The sequence below is a fragment of the Protopterus annectens genome, chromosome 14.part0 (genome assembly GCF_019279795.1).
Source record: "Protopterus annectens isolate FY-2018-M chromosome 14.part0, PAN1.0, whole genome shotgun sequence".
Classification (NCBI taxonomy): domain Eukaryota; kingdom Metazoa; phylum Chordata; order Ceratodontiformes; family Protopteridae; genus Protopterus; species Protopterus annectens.
In genome coordinates this window covers 595,095,721-595,115,337 of record NC_056748.1, presented here as the reverse complement: position 1 = coordinate 595,115,337, position 19,617 = coordinate 595,095,721, and the positions used below count along the sequence as shown (strand labels likewise).

At 34.6% G+C, this 19,617-nt stretch overlaps 1 protein-coding gene across 1 annotated transcript in view; it reads right to left on the bottom strand.

The window, feature by feature from the left end:
* Window positions 1-19,617, bottom strand: part of TCERG1L (transcription elongation regulator 1 like) — a 2,969,407-nt gene that overhangs the window by 383,441 nt on the left and 2,566,349 nt on the right. Inside the window, exon 12 of the mRNA XM_044056336.1 lies at window positions 2,879-2,968. Coding sequence (XP_043912271.1) covers window positions 2,879-2,968 — 90 coding nt within the window. The remainder of the gene's footprint in view (window positions 1-2,878; window positions 2,969-19,617) is intronic.

The window sequence follows — 19,617 nt, the reverse complement described above, 5'->3', positions numbered from 1 at the left end:
GGTCCCTCATTGTTTGGCATCTATTTCTCAGAAGTCCAGGCAAAGACAAAAGGCCTGTGGCTGACCAAGTTTGTGGATGACTATAAGTTGGGTGCTGTCATTGACTCCTCAAATGATGTTAGCATACTTCAAGAGGGTTTCACAGCAACAAATGACTGGTGGTGAAGTCATGGCCTTAAGTTAAATACAAAAAAAAATGTATTGTACCATTTGGCAAAATCACTGCCCCTACTGGTTACCACATTAATGGCAACCCCCTAAGCCCACAACCTGTGGTGAGAGACCTGGGTGAACAGTTTGACAACAGTCTCACACTTGACCATCATGTAGCAACAGTGGTCAGAAAAGCTTTTTACTTGGTTCATCTCAAAGTAAAGGGATTGCATCCAGAAACAATGGAGGTTATTACCTCTCTCTACTCCTCTCTCATTAGGCCAGTAATGGAGTACAGTGCCCTATTTGGTATGTACCTCTCCAAACAACTGCACTAAATGGAAAGGCCACAGAACCACCTCACAAAGAGTATCCATGGCCTATGTGGAAAGTCTAAAATCAATATCACTCTACTCTGTATTGTACAGATTGCTCAGAGGTAATCTGTGTCCTAATAACATGGCAATCTCAGATCCTGCTCTACTAGAGATGCTCCATATCCATAAGTCTAACTCCTCACACATTACCCAATCAAAAGGCTTAAATCTAATATGTGACATTAACAAAACCTGCTGGATAAACAGGATCATCTCCCAGAGGCTGCCCCATCCTGGAATAGACTCCCCCATACACATCAAATAAAGTACGTCACTGACCTTCTTCAAGTGCAACCTTGATGAGTGGCTGGGAAATCACAAATTTGTCCCAGGAGTTCCACTTGTGTTCCTCATTCACATGGGTGACAGGTGCTGATGAAGGTTTCTTTTTAGGGGATAAACTCTTGGCTAGGCTTGTAAGGGCCCAGGGTCATTAGCCTAGCAATCTCCTATGGTCCTATGATATGCATACACACACACACACACACACACACATATATATATATATATATATATATATATATATATATATATATATATACACACACACATGTATATACACATCTTGTTAGACTATGTTGTTTAGGGAAGCAGGGGGCTTGTTACCCTATATGAATACTTTCACACACCACCACTGAACCAGTAATCAAGGAGCCACAATCTCAGTGGGGAATGTCCACTGAGAGGATGACAAGGTACACACAATATTACCAGACACAATTGCCTGCATCAAGTGCAATTTCTCTTAAGAGCATACACAAACCACAGTCAGTCTGAGGCTGGTTTCTCACTCTTTCTCCAGATCCCCAGTTTAACTCCCCACTGGCACAGCTATAGAGTTGAGATCTCAGCTGAGTGGCCAAGCCAAGACCTCCAGCACCCTCTCTGTCCAACTAGCACTTCGTGTTCCTGCCCAATTAGCTGGCACACACACTGTTTGAGGTTTAATTTACACTTACACACACACCTGGGAAAGGCTGGCACAGGATTACTAGCAATACCACCTTTTGCCTAAACTATAAGGTAGTTATCACTGCCACCAGTTAGCTCCTTGTCAGCTACTTTAAGGCCCATAACAAAGGGTGTTCAATCTTAATGAGTAATGCTACTGTTCATACAAATGGTAGTTTGACCAAGAGCAAGGCTATTAGTAGTGGCCCACAGTGTCACCAAACAAATATGCAAATACTCTCAGAATTTAAATATCTCTAGACAGACCAGCCGCAATGAACTGTTTAAATATATTTAATAACAAATAGTAAAAGAACAAGGCAATACTAAATATATATTTACAGTGATATCAGAGTTCAAAATCACAGGAAATATTTAAAGCAGCATTGCAGGACAGTCTCAAATAAATGAAGAAAAATATCTAAACTAAGCTTGGTTATATTCCTGACTATATCTGAGAGTTACAATTCCCTAAAATCTTAGAGGAAGGCAAATGTGTGGTGAATGGGTCTCCTCTAGTCAGGTCAAATACAGAATGCTGTCTCTCTCTCTCTCTTAGACTTCTCAGATATTACTGCTGGGCTAGCTTGCAGAATGATGTCATTTCATGTCATCTGACTTTTAGTTCCCAGGCCCAAAACAACCATTGATGGCAGCTGGTGGCATTTAGCATCTGCCTGTAAAAGTACATAGACAAAGGCTTTTCCTCATATATTTTGCAAAGGCTGAAAGTCATAAAACAATAAAACACTTCCAAGACTATACAGAAAGCTCCCTAGTTTTAAACATTGTGTCTCCTTGCTGCATGGAAACTGAAATATCTTTTTATTGTGCAGCCATAAAGTAATTTAATTTCAGCTATTTTTTTTTAAGTTTACTACATTGAACTTAAACCTCCTGTATCCAATTTTCCACTCTTAAAATATATACATTTAAACAGTTACAACAGTGCATGTACATTTCTGTTCTTTTCCAGTAGGTTACTCTGTGGTTGCATCTCAAACAGCACTTCCCAAATACCTTCAAGCAGTTTGATGTACACATGACATACACTTCTAATATATTTGTAACACAAACATCTTATATAGATCATGTTGATATTCACAAATGACACACAATTATTTACAACATTCCAGATAGCTGTGCTGGCAGTATCACAAATACATTGCAGAGATACTCGGCTAACATATTTTATATTTCCTTCTGTAATATAAGCACTTTTTATTTTTCTTCACATTGAGTTTTTCCATGTATGATTTCTTGTCTTTAATAATGTCATCTGTCTTGCAGTCAATTTTTCATCAGTCTTAAGTAACAAAATCAGTATAGTAACTTCACTAATTTCATTTTAGAAAGGCATTCTTCTTTTGAAATAAAAAATATTTAAAACGTATTACCTGCTTACGTTCATCAGAACTTAGGAGGAGATATCGTGGGTCAAACACTGTTTTATGCAGCTCCTTTTCCCATGTTGAAAATGCTGACACCTAAAGATGCAAAAAGATAATCTTTAAGGAAAATGATAGTACCTTTTAGTTTAATTGCAGCACAAAGAAATGGCACACAAGCAAAAGTGGGAGTCACACAAGTCAAACTTGTAGAGAAACAAAGGATGACTCCAAACAACCAAAGCTAAGGACTAGCATTTTAATAAAAGCACCACTTAAGAAACAAGGTTAGCACTTTCAGAACAAGATTCCTTCAGACGATAAAAACATAGTTAAAAAAAGAGCTTAATCAATACAACCAATTAAATACCAGATAACTTAATTAACAATGATGTCATCTAACACAGGAAAAAAAAAATCAGCCAGTAAACTAGCTTGAAAAAGCCAAGCCTCCAAAGAGTAACACCCACTCAGTACTTCAGTGCATGACTCTTAAGAAAAGGCTTAATACTCATTTTATCATTTAAGTCTTGTTCACAGTAAGATTTAAGTTTTAGAATCCACTTCTGTTTCCTTGCTCAGTTGCATTTCTAATATCACCACCCCTATTAGCCAGACTAACTAGCTATAAAACAAAAAACTTAAATGAATGTTCAGTACCTCTTGCTCTAACATGTCTTGCCAAAGCATTGGTGTCTCTGTTCCTTTGAGTATCATAAACATGCTCTAAAATCCTATCCCTATCTTTCCTGTATATAATGCGTCACAGGCAGTGCAGATAGCCATATAGTAAAGATGAACCCTACCATTGGGGACAAGATTTTAAAGCGTGTTATTCAAAGGAATAGACACCCCAATGCTTTGGCAAGACATGTCAGAACAAGGGGTAACATAAGCCTTTCCACTGCTTAAATTCCTGAAGCCTGGAAAACCACCTCTCTAATGCTATTACACAAGAGCTATCCAACCACCTAGTCTCATAACTATAGGCCTGTTAGTGTCGCTGGCCATATACGTAAAGCTTAGGAGCATGCCTCAGACCTCATTAATTAGACATTGAAAATGTCTTAACTCTGGAGTCTCAGCAATTTGGCTTTGTCAATAGAAGATCCTGCCTCCTTAACCTCATTATTTTTGAAAAAGTAACCACAGCAATAGTGATTATGCAGAACATACAGCATATCTGGACCTGCTCAAGGCATTTTGATAGTTTCTTATGGAGGCCTTATTTGACAGACTTGTAAATATGAACATAAGTCCTTATCCTGTGCAGTGAATACCCAATTGATTCTCTGCCAGAACCTGTGTGATTAAAGTCACAGGTCCCAATTTTGGAAGCAAAAGCCTTTACCAGTGGTATACAACAGAGGGCTCAGTGTCGACTGCCCCTCTATTTCTCAGACCTTCAGGCCAGTATGCTTGGCTTATGGTTATCTATTTTTGCAGACCTGAAATTAAATGTGAAAAGATGTAGCGTAATTCTTTTGGATAAAACATTTCACATACCATGTTGGTGAAACCCCTCTAATTAAACAAGGTCATAAGGATCTAGGTGCTCTTGGTGATGGTTCCTTATTGTTTGACTACCATTTCTCCACAGTAGTTCAAAAAGCCTTCAGTCCAGCACATATAGTTACCAAAGGCAGATACAAAGGCGTCTTAATATCCCTTTTTGTATCTAATCAAACCAGTCATTGAATATAATGCATCTTTTGTTAAATATTTGTCTAAATATGTTACTCAGATTGAGAGACCTCAAAGATTCATAACTAAAAGGTTCAGTGGCTTCAAAAAGTCTGTTAGCAGGATGGACTGGCATCCCTTTGTTTATTCAGTCTCTTATAGACTCATCCATGGAAATATTTGTGTTGCTTGTTGAGCCATGAAAGATCCAATCCTTCACAGAACAAATAGCCCCTCAAATACCTTGTTAAAGGAACTTAATCATCATTAACAGATAAATAAGATATCTTGTCATGATGCAGTCCTATTCCTGTGTATCCTTCATTTCTGAAACAAAGTCCCACTACATGACGGAGTAAAAACATTGCCACCTTTAAAGTAAACCTAGATAATTGAATGGGCATCCTTAAATTCTCCCCTGGTCAATCTTGCCTTGCTCTCCTTGAGGCTGTAGGGAGCTTTTGAATGTTGTATTTGTATAGGCTTCTGATAGTCTAGACTTTGACACATGCAACCTTTACTCCTATATCTTTAGTATTTTAATACCATAACATTCAAAAGCAGTCCAGTGAAAATTTTCTTATTTTGTCCTAGGAAGCTGTAATGGTCTGATTAATCAAAGAAAAAGAATAAACCATGTTCTATGATACTTCAGTTTTAATGTGACCATGCAGTCAAGACATTTTGATCTCAGCTTGTGCAGTCAATAAAACACTGGAAGACGCTTCAAACACAGGCAAATTCTTTTACTCTGCCAGTGACTCGAGACTGCAGGTCACATGTCCTGCCTGTACAAAATGACCTTAGAGTATCTTAATGCTGAATCCTACCAATTTCATGCAAGGCATATCAACAGCAAACTGTGACCTTTTCATAACAAAAAAGACCCAGACCTACATTGATGACCTCTTCCCGGCAGTGAGGAAATATAATCAAAATGCTACATCCCAGGCAAGATTGCCAATTAACTCAACAATCCTTCCCTATTAGGCAGAGAAAATCCTTACTCATAGTCTAGCATACATACCATTATTCATGTAGTGTGAGCATTGACTCTGCACTCTGCTAAATTCTGCACTTCAGAAGACATGAACTCCTGGAACACTTGCATAACAGTTCCAATTAATTCAGATCTGCTTGCAAGCATGTTCACTACTACTACAAATACTCTGTTTCTTATTAAATAACATTTTATTGAGTACTAATTACATTAGGCATTCTTCAGCACTCTGTTTCATTCTTCCTTCTTTTAGTTCATGTTCTAATCTGGAAGTTATTCACTTAGTTTGCTGGTAACAGTGGAAGGAAGACTCTATAGTTAATTGGGTTTCTGCCTGTTCAACTTCATTGAAAATTTTACAGAATTCATGTACTTCAAGCAGGACTAAATTATCACTCTCTGCTTCTTATGAGTGCATTGATAACAAGTACAAACTATGGCATGGCATCAGATGAAACTTCAGTTGAAGAAAACTGTCCATGTGTTTGTACTGTGTAGTGATGTAAAGCTATGAATGCACTGTTGGTATTGCTGTTTTTGTACATTTTTAGTAGCATCATTTTGTTCACAAAATAATTTACATGTGCTTGTTTTATGCTTCACTTGATTTTTCATAAAATGCTCCAAAATGTAAAGGCTGTTAGAAGTGTGACATTTCACAGCTCAGAAGTGCTAATGAGTTATAACTTTGCACATACAGGAATTATGGAAAAGCACCCCACATCTTACAAGAAATTTGAATGAGTATATATATGTCTAAAACAGTAATTTTGAAAGAAGCTTGTTTTTTTCTGGAAAGTCTTTAATGGTATTACCTAAACTTTTAGTAAATAAACAAGACTGGGTTAACTTCTTTGCAAGGCACCTCAGAAAATTAAACTGCTAATATAAAAGATGGAGAAATATAATGTTTTAGCAAACATTTACTCTATATAGTAGCTTTTTTATATTTTTGCAGTAAATGTTTTGTCTAGCAAATGTAATAATCCATCTATCCTTTGGGACGTGACCCACCAGAGCTAAATCTGAGAGCATGCCAAAAACTTTGGCTTCTTTGGTTGTCCATAACTAGATTTTATTTTGCTGCTTGATGGAAAACTCTATGCAACTTTGCACTTCGTACTTTGATTATGAATCATGCTCTCATTGTGACTTCATATAAACATTTAAATTCCTCCTCTTTTTCACTAGGAGTCACTATGGGGCCAAATGAGCTCTGGACTTACAATTATAGGAATCTACCTTGATGATTTTGTCAACAATAAGCAATATGTTGTTTGTCCAACTCAAAATGCTGTGGGCATTTATTATTTATTTATTGACATTTGTTAACTGGGAAAGTCTAATGACCCATTTTCAGTGGAGGCCCGGGGAGAAAAGCTCCAGAAAAACACTATGTGATACAAAGCAAAAACATACATATATATATATATATATATATATATATATATATATATATATATATATATATATATATATATATATATATATATATATATATATATATATATATATATACACATATACATATATATATATATATATATATATATATATATATATATATATATATTACAAAAAATAACATATGATTGTCAGAAGAGATGCATATATTTACAACATATGGCAGGTTCTTCACTGTAATAATAGTGAAAACAATAAAATAGTCACAGTATAATAATGATAGTGATAAAAATGAGGCTGATAATGGAACATAAGAAATGAAAAATAAAAATAGGAAAAATATAAAAACAGAAATAGAAGTGCAGTCATCAAGAGGCAAAAAGCAGAACATGTATATGTTGTGGCTGTTTGATGAATGTATTTGAGGCCATAAAGGTTTTATGTGAATAGGGGAAGAAGTTATGGTGTGGGTCATGATAGCTTGGGGTTTATGGCACAGGAGCAGATGGGGTTGCTTAGAAAATGTTGTGAGCAGATTTAAAGGCTTTGAGTGATGTGAGAGGGGATGGCATTCCATATATTGGCAAGTACAGACACTGACCAGCTGTCTTATTAGGTTTGGATACCTTTAAAAGATATTTATTAGTAGATCTGAGTATACGGGTAAGAGTGTATGCTTGCAGAATAGATTGGAGTGCAGGGCAGATATTTGGTTTAAATAGTAAGTTAGGGACAAGAGAGCGACCACGGTGGTGCAGTGGCTAGCGTTGTCATCTCACAGCAAGAGATTCTCTGTTTTGATCCTCGGCTGGTGTGCCTTCTGTGTGGAGTCTGCATGTCCTCTCTGTGATCGCATGGGTTTCCTCCAGGTGCTCCGGTTTCCTCCCACATTCCAAAGACATGCTGTAGGTGGGTTGGACACTAAATTGGTCCTAGGCATGTGTGTGTGTGTGTGTGTGTGTGTGTGTGTGTGTGTGTGTGTGTGTGTGTGCCTTCTGTGGATGGTTGGGCACCAGGCTAACAACTCCACACTGTAAAACTCCACTGCCAATCATGAGTGGACAGGTGATCCGCTGTGGTGACCCCTAACTGGGAACAGCTAAAAGAAGAAGTAGAAAATAAGTTAATAGCGAGAATAACTTGAGTAATATAGGTAGTGGGCATACCTCTCAACTGTCCCTGATTTTCAGGGATGTCCCTGATTTTGACTCAGATTTTAGCTCTGTCCCTCTTAATCCCTCCTAAAACTAGTGACTTTTGGAGGAAAGGTGGTGAATTACACTTAATGAATAATGACAATAATTAAGAGTTATAGACTTCTTTTACTTCAGAAAATGTGTATTAATTCATATGCTCTGATTCTGTCAATGTTTCAAGTTAGTAGCACTAATATTTTAAGTGTCCCTGATTGTCCCTGATTTTTTATTGACTTGTCCCTGATTCTGTTGAAATTTGTCCCCGATTGGTTGAGAGGTCTGGTAGTGGGGGAATTCAAACCAGCTGAGCTGAGATGTAGCTTGGCAATGATGTGTAAGGTTAGACAGACCAGAAGCAAATTGAGCTATTTTATAATAGCATACTTAAAGACTATTAAAGAGTTGAGTGAAGGTTGGTAAAAATTGGACTTCCATAGAGAAGGGCGGGAATACGTAGTGTGTTGGCTAGTTTGACTTGGGTGTTGGTGTTAAGATAGTTATGACTGTAAAGTTTACCTAGTTTGAAATGGGTTTTCTTAATTGTATTAAGGACGTATTGCTCAAATGTGAGCTTATTGTCGATATTTATACCTAGTAGTTTTGAAGAGTTTACTAGTTGATTTCTGTCTTATATTGTGAGTAAATTTTGAAGTCAGTGTGTGGTGGTTTTGTAGAGAAAAGTAGGAGTTTGGATTAGTTTGGGGTCAATAGAAGCTGAAAATCATTTAGCCAGGATTCAATGGATGTAAATGAGTTTTTGAGTGAGCTTAAGGACATCTGAGAGGTTGTCGGAGATAATGGTGGAATTGTCTACAAATTGAATGAGTTTACTTTGTGATATATTATGAAGGTCATTTATAAAGATATTAAAAAGTAGGGGGTCTGAAAATGGATTCTTGTGTGATGCCCATATGATTGGCTTGATATTCTGACTGTTGATTGAGCCATATGACTGATTGTTCTCTGTTAGCTTAATAGGAGGAAAAGCATGTTACATTAGAGAAGCAGCCCGATTTTCCTAGCTGTTTTAGCAGTAAAGCATGAGACATTGTGTCAAAAGCCTTAGATAAATCTAACAGAATTATTGATGTAGCTAGGCCGGCATCTAAGGCTTTGTTTACTGTATTGGTAAAGGACAGTAAAGCAGTAATGGTACTGTGTGGTGGATGGAAACCATGCTTCGTTGAGGCAAGGAGATTGTCTGCGAGGTGTTTGAGAAGTTGAGCATGTATACATTTTTCCAGTATTTTTGATAGAGGGGAAGAGTATAGAGATGGAGCGAAAGTTCATTGGAATTCCCACCTTTATGTAATGGGGTTGCAATAGATTTTCTCCCTATATAGTAAGGACATATGATTCTGTGATGGAGCAATTTATAAGAATACTGACAGGGTAAGCAATTTCATTGGCAGCGAGTTATAGATATTCGGGTGGAAGTTTATCAGCAGATAGGGAGCATGGCTTCAGTTTGTATAGCAGTCTGATTACCAAGGCTCTAGGTGCTGGTTGTATATTAAAGTCAGGAGTGTGGGTGTTAGTATTAGAAGAGTTTGTTGGTAATGATGAGAGAACGATATTGTTTTCTAGTATTGGACTGAGTTTTTAGACTTTAGTTTTCTATCACTATCGGTGCCATTCAGAAGTTTCTGGATGGAAGTAATAAAGTGGGTGTTAAACATGTTGGCTATTTGTTGTGGGTTATTTTCTAGGCAGGGTGTTGGGTAATGTAGGGTTCCTGGATTTAGCAAAGAGGAGATGGATTTCCAAAACTTTTTTGGATTTTTTGTTGGTTGGCTAGTTGTACTGAGAAGACATTTTTATTATCGTATGTTACAAGTTTTTTGGCTTTATTGCAGAATTGCTTGAAATGTTGTTCAGCTTAAATTATTTTATTTTTCTCCCATGCTTTCCAGGCATGGTCTCTCACAAGGAGAGATTGTTTAGTTGATTTTGTTAGCTGAGGGCATGGTTAAGCTTTGTACGTTTGATACGCATTGGTGCAAGGTTATTGAGAGTGTCTATGAAGATTGTATTGAAATAAAGTACGGCATCATCTAATGGTGGAGTAGAGTTGACATATTTAATGTTTTTTCTTCTGTTGCTCTTCTGTGAATAGTCCTGATCTTTGTACAAGTTATTTTGTTACTACATATGCCTAAGACATTGTATGTAGTTTGATGTCCTGTGGTTATGTTCTAAATGTACTATTTCAGTTTTTTCTCGGTTTGCTTGGATTCAAATATGTTCAGTTAATACAAAAAAAATCATCTATTCTTGTATTAATATTTGTATTTTTTTAAAATACAGCTACAGCCTTCCAACTTTCTCTTTCGAGTTTTCTTTTGTGAAGTACAGCTCCATTCCATATAATCACTCTGAAATTGTTTTGTTAAACATTAAATAGTTAAAAAATATTGGCTGTTATTCTTTTTTCATCAGTTTTATTTTTGCTAGAGACACGATAATGACATTTGTATTATTTTTGAGTGCCTTAGAGGCTAAGGCACATTTTGTCTCAAGTTTTTATAGCATGGTCATTGCCTAACTTAATTATGTTTGAACCTATTCTGATAGAAAAAAAATATATATACCAAGCTGTTTCAGTACCATTTATTCATCTACATACGATAGAAAATTGACATAAATATCTCTGTGGGTTTTTTCTTATTTTGTGGAGGACTTCACCAAAGGTATTTGTGCTATATTTGTAATATAAAAGAGAGTGACTGGGACATTATGATCCAAAATATGACAAAATGAATCAAGTTGATTTCTACTAACTTTTAAGGAAAGATTGTGTAAAATCTTAGCATAACCGTAGATGGCCTTCTCTTCAATGTTGCAGTATTCTCACATGTGGGATCCACTGCCCCAGGTGTCCTGAACATCTGGCTCATTTATCATTAGATTTAGATTAGTTGTATAAAATCTTACCATATCCATAGATGTCATTCTCTTCCATGTTGCAGTATTTATTCCCTCCCTCAAACCCCTTAGAGGACCTTTTCCTTGTTTGGATGGCATCATTTTATTTTCTGATAAACTTGAAAAACAAGGCACAGTGCAAACATAACCAATAAACAATAAAGCACTGTGGAGAGGACAAACCGCACCGGACAGCAGAGATAATTCGAACAAGTTTATTACAAAGTTAAACGTTAGACAGATCACCACGTTTTTCGTCAAAATAAATATGAGACTTCATCAGACAAAAACGTGATCTGATTAACACACATATATATGCTGACAAATTTTGAATTGACCAATAAAACTGTTTAAAATATCCTCGTGAATATACATGTAAATAAACAATTTCAAAAACTCATTCAACAATTTAAATACTTTGAATACATCCCTATTATTATGCATATAGTATATAATGCATTAAAAACCTTTTATTTGTTTGTACATAATGTATTTAATATATTTATAAATTTTAAAACAACATTCAGCCAAGAAACACGAGTGACTAATCAGTGGAACAATACTCCCATCTAGTAGTTAAAATGGTGTATATACTTATATTTTGTCTTTTATACTGAAATCAAAGAGAAACTAAAGATGAATAGAAATATGTAAAAATGTAGATATATATATATATATATATATATATATATATATATATATATAATCCTGTATATAGGGTAAAATAAATAGATAGATAAACATTGTTTTATACATATGAATATAAATGGCACCTAAAATGCCTCTATAAAAAGTATATAAAATATTGATATTTAATAAATATAAACCTAAACTTTATAAATATATAAATAAGTGTATAAATAAGTGTATATATAATAATAATAATAAATGATAAACATGTAACATTTCAAAACACCACTTAAATAATGAAATATATCTGCAAACAATGGATAAATTAGAATTATTGATAAATTGTTAATAAAAATATTAATGAAAAATATGTTAAAATTTATGTATGCATATTATCATATATAATATATAAAAGTATAAAAGTATAAATATGTGTACATATGACACCTAATGTGATGTAATTACAGTTTTGCTGCCCTTAATTTCAAAACTGGGGCGAGTGAGATGTAGTCATTTAGACCCAGGAATTTATTAGCCTCCAAAACAATTTGCCAATATAATTCCTGGCATTCAATGTGAGTCTCCCACAAACCACCTCTCTCATCCTTTTGAATTTCTTCTAAGATGAAGAATTTATACTTAGCTAGGGGGCAGGTGTTCGTGTGTTTGTATAAGGCATTACATTCTTTCTTGTTTCTAATGTCATTCAAATGTTTGTAAATTCTCCTTCTTATCTTCCTCTCCATCTTCCCTATGTAAAAGGCCAAACATATATCACATATAGTGATATATACGACTCCAAAAGAATTACAGTTACTGTATACTTTACCAATGATTTCTCTTTCTCTTTTTTTCAATAAAAATACTGTGTGAATTGGTCATGTGTGCACATTGCATACACATACCACACAAATAAGTGCCCCCTATTTTAATTCTTCTTCTTCACTTTATGTTGAACTGTCAACCAATCTTTAATGTTATGTCCCCTCCTAAAAATAATGTTAAAAAAATCTTTTGATTTGTTTAAATTAAGATCTGTGATGTTAAGGAATTTTTCCCATTCTCTGTGAATCACTTGATGTATAATACCTGCATCCCCACTAAAATCAGTTATAAATGCCTGACTATATGTCTTTTCCTTGTTTGAGTCTTTTAGGTTCTAATGAACCGAGGCCACTATTAATGGGGAGGCTATAATTCAATATAGGTGCAAACCTATTTTTCCTCCCTTGAATAATTTCCTCTTTAATATGATTGCAAAAGTCAAGTGGATAAGCCCTATCCAAAAACATATCTACTAGAAATTCTAATTCTGTGATAAAATCTTGGTCATTCGATGTCATCCTAGAAATCCTAACCATTTGGCCCTTTACAATACTTCTTTTTTGATGTAATGGGTGCCCACTTTTAAAATGCAGATATGAATTGGAAAAGTTTTTTTTCCTAAAAACCTTTGATTTAAATTTGTCTCCATCCTTTTCTATTGTCACATCAAGATAATTAATTATCCGTGCATCCATTTCATGAGTAAATTTTAAAAAAGTGGTAGTACAATTAATGTATTTAATAAACTCATTTAATCTTTCTATACTATCTTTCCAGAATATAATAATGTCATCCAAAAAGCGTTTGTATAAACTCCAACATTCTTTATATACACTATTATGTATGACTTTATCCTCCCAAGTATTTAAAACCATGTTTGCATATATGGGAGCACATCTTGCTCCCATGGCTACCCCACTTAGTTGGTGATAATACTCTCCCTGAAAAAATAAATAATTATATTTCAAAACCATTTCCATCAAACTAACACATGTATACATTTCATCATCTTTTAGTTCTTGAAAAAAAAACTAATAGCTTCTTCAAACCATTCTATTCCTATGTCGTGTGGTATTGAACCAAACAAATCTACTATATCTATAGTGACAAAAATAATGTCTTCGTTGGTGGTAATATCATTCACTTTTTTTAAAAAGTCCCAAGAATCTTTCAAGTAGGATGTTCCTTTAAACATTAGGTTTTTCAATTTAATATCAATATATCTTGCCAGAGGAGAAATCACTGAACCTTCCGCTGCTACAATGGGACGTAAGGCAGGGTCTTCCAAATTCTTGTGCACTTTGGGAATGCCGAAAATTGATGGTATTTTGGGTTTATTATTATGCAAAAATTCCAACATACTGTATACAATAAATCCCTCCAAAAACAAATCATATAATGTTGCATAAATTCTCTTATAACCAATATTAATTTCATTTATAGAAACATTGCTATATTTAGACTCTTCTAATAGTATATTAAACATTTTACCTTCATATGTGATGGAGTTCATAAATACCACCCCCCCCCCACCTTTGTCTGGTTTCATTATTTTCAAATTCGAATTCTCCCTTAAACTGTTGAGCAATTTTTGCTCTTCTAATGTAAGGTGGGGGTAAATCGATTCTTTCTAATAGCTTGTCTAAGTTCGTTCTCCACAATATTCTCAAAATATTTTAATTGTGTATGTATAGGGGAGTTCCAAGTCCTTTTTTTCTTTAACTCTTTGGAATGGTCAACTTCTAATGTAACCTCACCACAAATTAAACCTAAATTTATTTTCCTTAAAAACATCTTAACATTGATTATGAGTCTACTCATATCACATTTAGTCCTAGGGACGAAATTAAAGCCCTTAGAAAATAATTCAAAATAGGTGTCATTAATGTCCAACTCTGTGTAATTAAATATATTAAAATTAGCACTTGTACAAATAACAGTTTTGTCATGTACATTTTCCAACTCTCTATTGATATTATCATTATTAGTATTAACATTATTGCTATCAATATTGAGAAATTCTGTGTATTCAGGATAAATTACCTCCTGCCCCACCCCCTGTCCCTCCATCCATTCATTTGAAAATTTCCTTCTTTCTGATTTTTTATCCTTTCTGACCTCCGAAGGGGGGGGGGGAGTCTAAAGGGTCAAAAGGATCCATTTTAACTACTAGATGGGAATATTGTTCCACTGATTAGTCACTCGTGTTTCTTGGCTGAATGTTGTTTTAATGTTTATAAATATATTAAATACATTATGTACAAACAAATAAAAGGTTTTTAATGTATTATATACTATATGCATAATAATAGGGATGTATTCAAAGTATTTAAATTGTTGAATGAGTTTTTGAAATTGTTTATTTACATGTATATTCAAGAGGATATTTTAAACAGTTTTATTGGTCAATTCAAAATTTGTCAGCATATATATATATATATATATATATATATATATATGTGATAATTAGATCAGGTTTTTGTCTGATGAAGTCTCATAGTTATTTTGACGAAAAACGTGGTGATCTGTCTAACGTTTAACTTTGGAATAAACCTGTTCAAATTATCTCGGCTGTCCGGTGTGGTTTGTCCTCTCCACAGTGCTTTATTGTTTATCATTTTATTTTCCTTACACTACTATCCAACTGGGCAGTCAGTTCTGAGGTCTGTGCATGTGGACATCCCATTTATGGCCCACGGTTTATGGTCCAGTGTGTGACATCCCATGCACCACACAGCAACCAGCCTTAAGCTTTGGTAAATGAGTCAGATGTTTGGGATGCCTGAGGCAGAGGATCTCACATGTGAGAATACTGCAACATGAGAACAAAAGGATATCACCACAAATCCTCAGATTTTCTTATTTCAATATCTTCAAAAAATGTCTGTATTATTTTTAGCCATATATTTTACTTAAGTAAAAATTCATTCTGAAGTTTCTCCTCTTAATGAACTGTTAATGAGCTTTGTCTCTTACTTGTATGTCTAGTTGATGAATCAGACTTTTCAGAAGATTTGTTTTATGTTGTTGATGTCTTGGATGGAGTACATTTTGTAGGAAACTGGTACATTAGAACAATACATCTTGTACAGAAACAGATTCTTTCCTTAGATACTTACCCTGCTGTGATCTCTGAGTAGAACACCTGTCACGGCAGCAGATATTTCTGAAAACTCCAAAAAATGTAATTATTCTATTACTACGAGATTATCAAATCTTATTTTAAAAAGTTAACGCAACTGTTTCTGAGTAATAAAGTACCAGTATTTGATCACAATTATAAACTTTCCTCTCAGATAATTAAATCACAGTAGAGTTTCAGCAAGGGCATGCTACACGTCGACAATCTTAGATTGAGATCCCCATAGTACATTATTTAGTAGGTAAGTGCATGATTCCAGTGGTATTAGATTCCAGTATATACAGAGATAAACAAATTACTAGGATTTGTAGTTTTGAGGTTGACCTTTGCTTTCTTTTTCCTACAATAATCTACACAGAGTAATGCCTAAAAAAGCAGTTTCAATAAGCATGTTTATTCCTAACTTTGCTTCGGTATTTTTAATTAATTTTAATTCAGTTTGGAAATGTTACATTTGTAGAATGTGATAATTACAGTTATGATGAAATCAGTGGAAGCAGGTGAAGTTAAGAGATTGCCAACTCATTACACAATAGTTGCTTTTTTTTCAATTGGGTGAGCATAGTAGCCATGGAAGTAGTGGTTAAAAATTATATAAATTTAGAGAGATGATGGTTGGCCTAATTATAGGGTACAACAAGAATGAAGCATGCTGGCTGCAAGCAGCCTGAGTCTATAAATCTGAAAATGCATGAAAGTGTTTTTTCTACCATGGTGTAGCTGATTCAATGTTTGCAGATTAAAAGCAAACTCTATATAAACAAAATGGCAAACTTATTGATTTTAATGCCTTTAGAATGCTCAGTTATTCAAAGGAAGGATTATGTAAAGACAAACAGTGTTACAGAATGAGATGCTGCTTGACCTCACCTCATGGAAGAAAGCTTGGGGTAGGAGCATGTTGGAGTAAATAGAAATGTATGCAACCAAGAGCTAAGTGGTTATACAGTAATAGAATTTGGTATTCAAAATCAGTTTCACTTTTTCCTTTAAATTAATGTGCTAATATACTGGAATCATTTTAAACAGAGCTGATGCACTGATGCCAGGATAAGGAATACCAGATGACTAAATAGTCAAGGCCTGTTGGATTACAAATTAAGTTTTCTTAACTTTATGACCAAGTACACCATAAATCTAGAAACTGTAAATAACACCGTCGGTAAAATAAATGAAAACTTCTTGATTTTGTATAATCATTTAAAGTCATTGAACTTTATCATTCAGACTGTAGAACTTCTGCATCACTGAACAAAATTGTTGTCTCAGGTGGAGGCATTTCCACATATAGATCTGCAGTACAGCTGCTAGTATTGACATGACACACATTATCTTCTTAAACTCTAACTACTATACATATTGATTACACATACAGGACACTTTTTCCACAGTAGTCATTACTGCACAGTTACTTTACAGCTTTGATTAGTGCTCAAAAATATGAATTTAATAATTTTAGTAGTGGTATTGCACTGACATATTGCACAAAAAATATAAGGTATTGTCATTGGAATTTTCAGCAGCCTTTTTCAGAGTCCAGCATAGTATGGCGTTGGTATGAGATTAGTATTGCAATGGCCTATGGGAAGAAACTCTTATTGAATTTGGCTGTTTTGCATCTCCTACTGTGGTAGGTGAACAGTCCATGGGCAGGGTGGGTTGTGTCTCTGGTTATCTTGTTGGCCTTACTGAGACACTGCAACAGGTATATTTCTTGGATGACTGGAAGCCTGGTTCCAATGATTTTCTCTGCTACCCTAACCACTTTCTATAGGGCCTTTTGGTCTGAGGTGGAGCAAGTACCATACCAAGTTACAATACTGTTGGTTAGTATACTGTCTATGGTGCCTCTGTAGATGGTAGTGAGGATTGGAGAGGGGAGGTTTACCTTCCTCATCTTTCCCAAGAAATGAGGGTGATGCTGTGCTTTCTTTACAATGGCAGTAGTATTAATGTTCCATGTTAGGTCATCTGTGATATGTACCCCCAGGACTTTTCTGCTTTCCACACTCACTACTATTTCATTATGGGTTTTTAGTGAGGAGTGTGCTTTATGCTGCCTTCTGAAATTGACAGTGATCTCTTTGGTCTTGTTCAAGTTTAGTGAGAGGTTGTTGCACTGGATGATGAGTTGACTTTCTCCCTGTAGGCTGATTTGGTGTTGTGTTGTCTGCACACTTGATGATGTAGTTCAAGTTAAGCTAGGTGGTGCAGTCCTGAGCTAACAAGGTGAACAACAGAGATCTCAGAACAGAGCCCTGAGGAAGCGCCATATTCATAGTGATTCTCTTGGAGGTGTTATTGCCAACACATATTGTCTATGGGTCTATCCGTGAGGAAATCCAGAATCAAATTGCATAGGGGAGTGTTTACTTCACCAGTAAGAATGATCATTGCTTGCAACTAGTAACCTAGAATAATCTCATTAATTACTAAATTGTTAATTACCATTAATCAGCTGTATCAAATATTTGCAACACATGCAAAAAAAAAAAAAAGGCACAGTACGGGGGTAAACATTAGGTCCAGATACATTTTTAAATAATCTGCTGCTAACTGCTGTGATACCAGCTGCGTCTTCTGGTTTGGAAATAGTTAATATATTTGTGATACAAATAACACATTGTTATGGCAACATGTGTGATACAAATAAAATATTGCTATAGCTACAATTTTTATTGTTAGAAGTAGCAGCAGTCCTTGATATTATCATTATTATTATTAATGATATACAAATTTAATTGTAATAGTTTCTTTTCATTGTTTCAGTATAAAGTTTCTCCACATACCATAAACAGTAAATAGTTTTATCGTAATATGTATTCTCATTTGTATGAAACAAAAAACGGATAATTGCTTATTCTAGGACTTTATAACAATAGAGCTAGTTGATTTGCAATCTAGAATTATGTGAAACAAGTCTTCATTTAACAGTTCACTGTACATGTCTCATTAGATCCTCAATCTCTATTGTACCTTAATTAAGTTAAATACGGTTGAAAATCCTCTGTGGAGAGAATATGATTTTTGGTATCTTTGTTTTGTCTATTCTCTATAAAATCAGTGTAGTTCAAGTTACCACTTTGCAGTGGCAGTAAAAAAGGTTGTAGTATGCTAATGATTAAAACTAAAAACTCTTTACCTGAATGATTTAAACTTTGAAGTATCAGTATATGAATAGTAATAGACGCATCTCGTGTCACTTTAATATCACTTGGCAAAAGTCAAGCCTTGCTATCAGGCCAGTCAAAATAATGCAACTTTTTTATTAGCCAAACAGTCTAGCTGTGAACATGATTTATCCATAGAAAAAATTATCTCTTTTTGACTCCTGTATTAAATACTTATCAAGTTATGGAAAATACTATAAATTATAAAGTACCAAATATTGGCAATGCTATTGCCACATTTAGTTTATTTATTCAATAATACTCTGACCTATTTGAAATACATTGTGATTGATGTTATACTATTAGTTCAAGAGAGTAATGGTGGTGGTTATTTCTTCTCTGCAATACTAATTCTGTTTTTTCCCTGTTTGGTTGTAATGTAATCCAAATGTTGAATACAAAAACAGATGTTATATTCCATGACTAGAAGAAATAAGTCTGTGTTTATCAGTACAAGTACCAGAACACTAGCAGGGGCAGTTTATTATTTGTCTGGCAAAGTTTTTGTTCAGCTTGAAATCCATGCTGTGTTATTTCTACTTTCTTGTTTAATCTTGTATAAAAAATCTATACAACATAGAAAAATCCATTGAAAGAATCAAATCAAAAGAGAATTAAAAAAAATGAAAAGAGGGCAAAAAAATAAAAGAAAGAAAACAAGTATGACAAACTTCCTTGGGATCATACCTTATAATATGAAGACCACCATATTATGGGTTTAAACAATTCATAGGTGTTCTAAAATGTTTTTAAGAACCGCTAAAGGTAAAGAA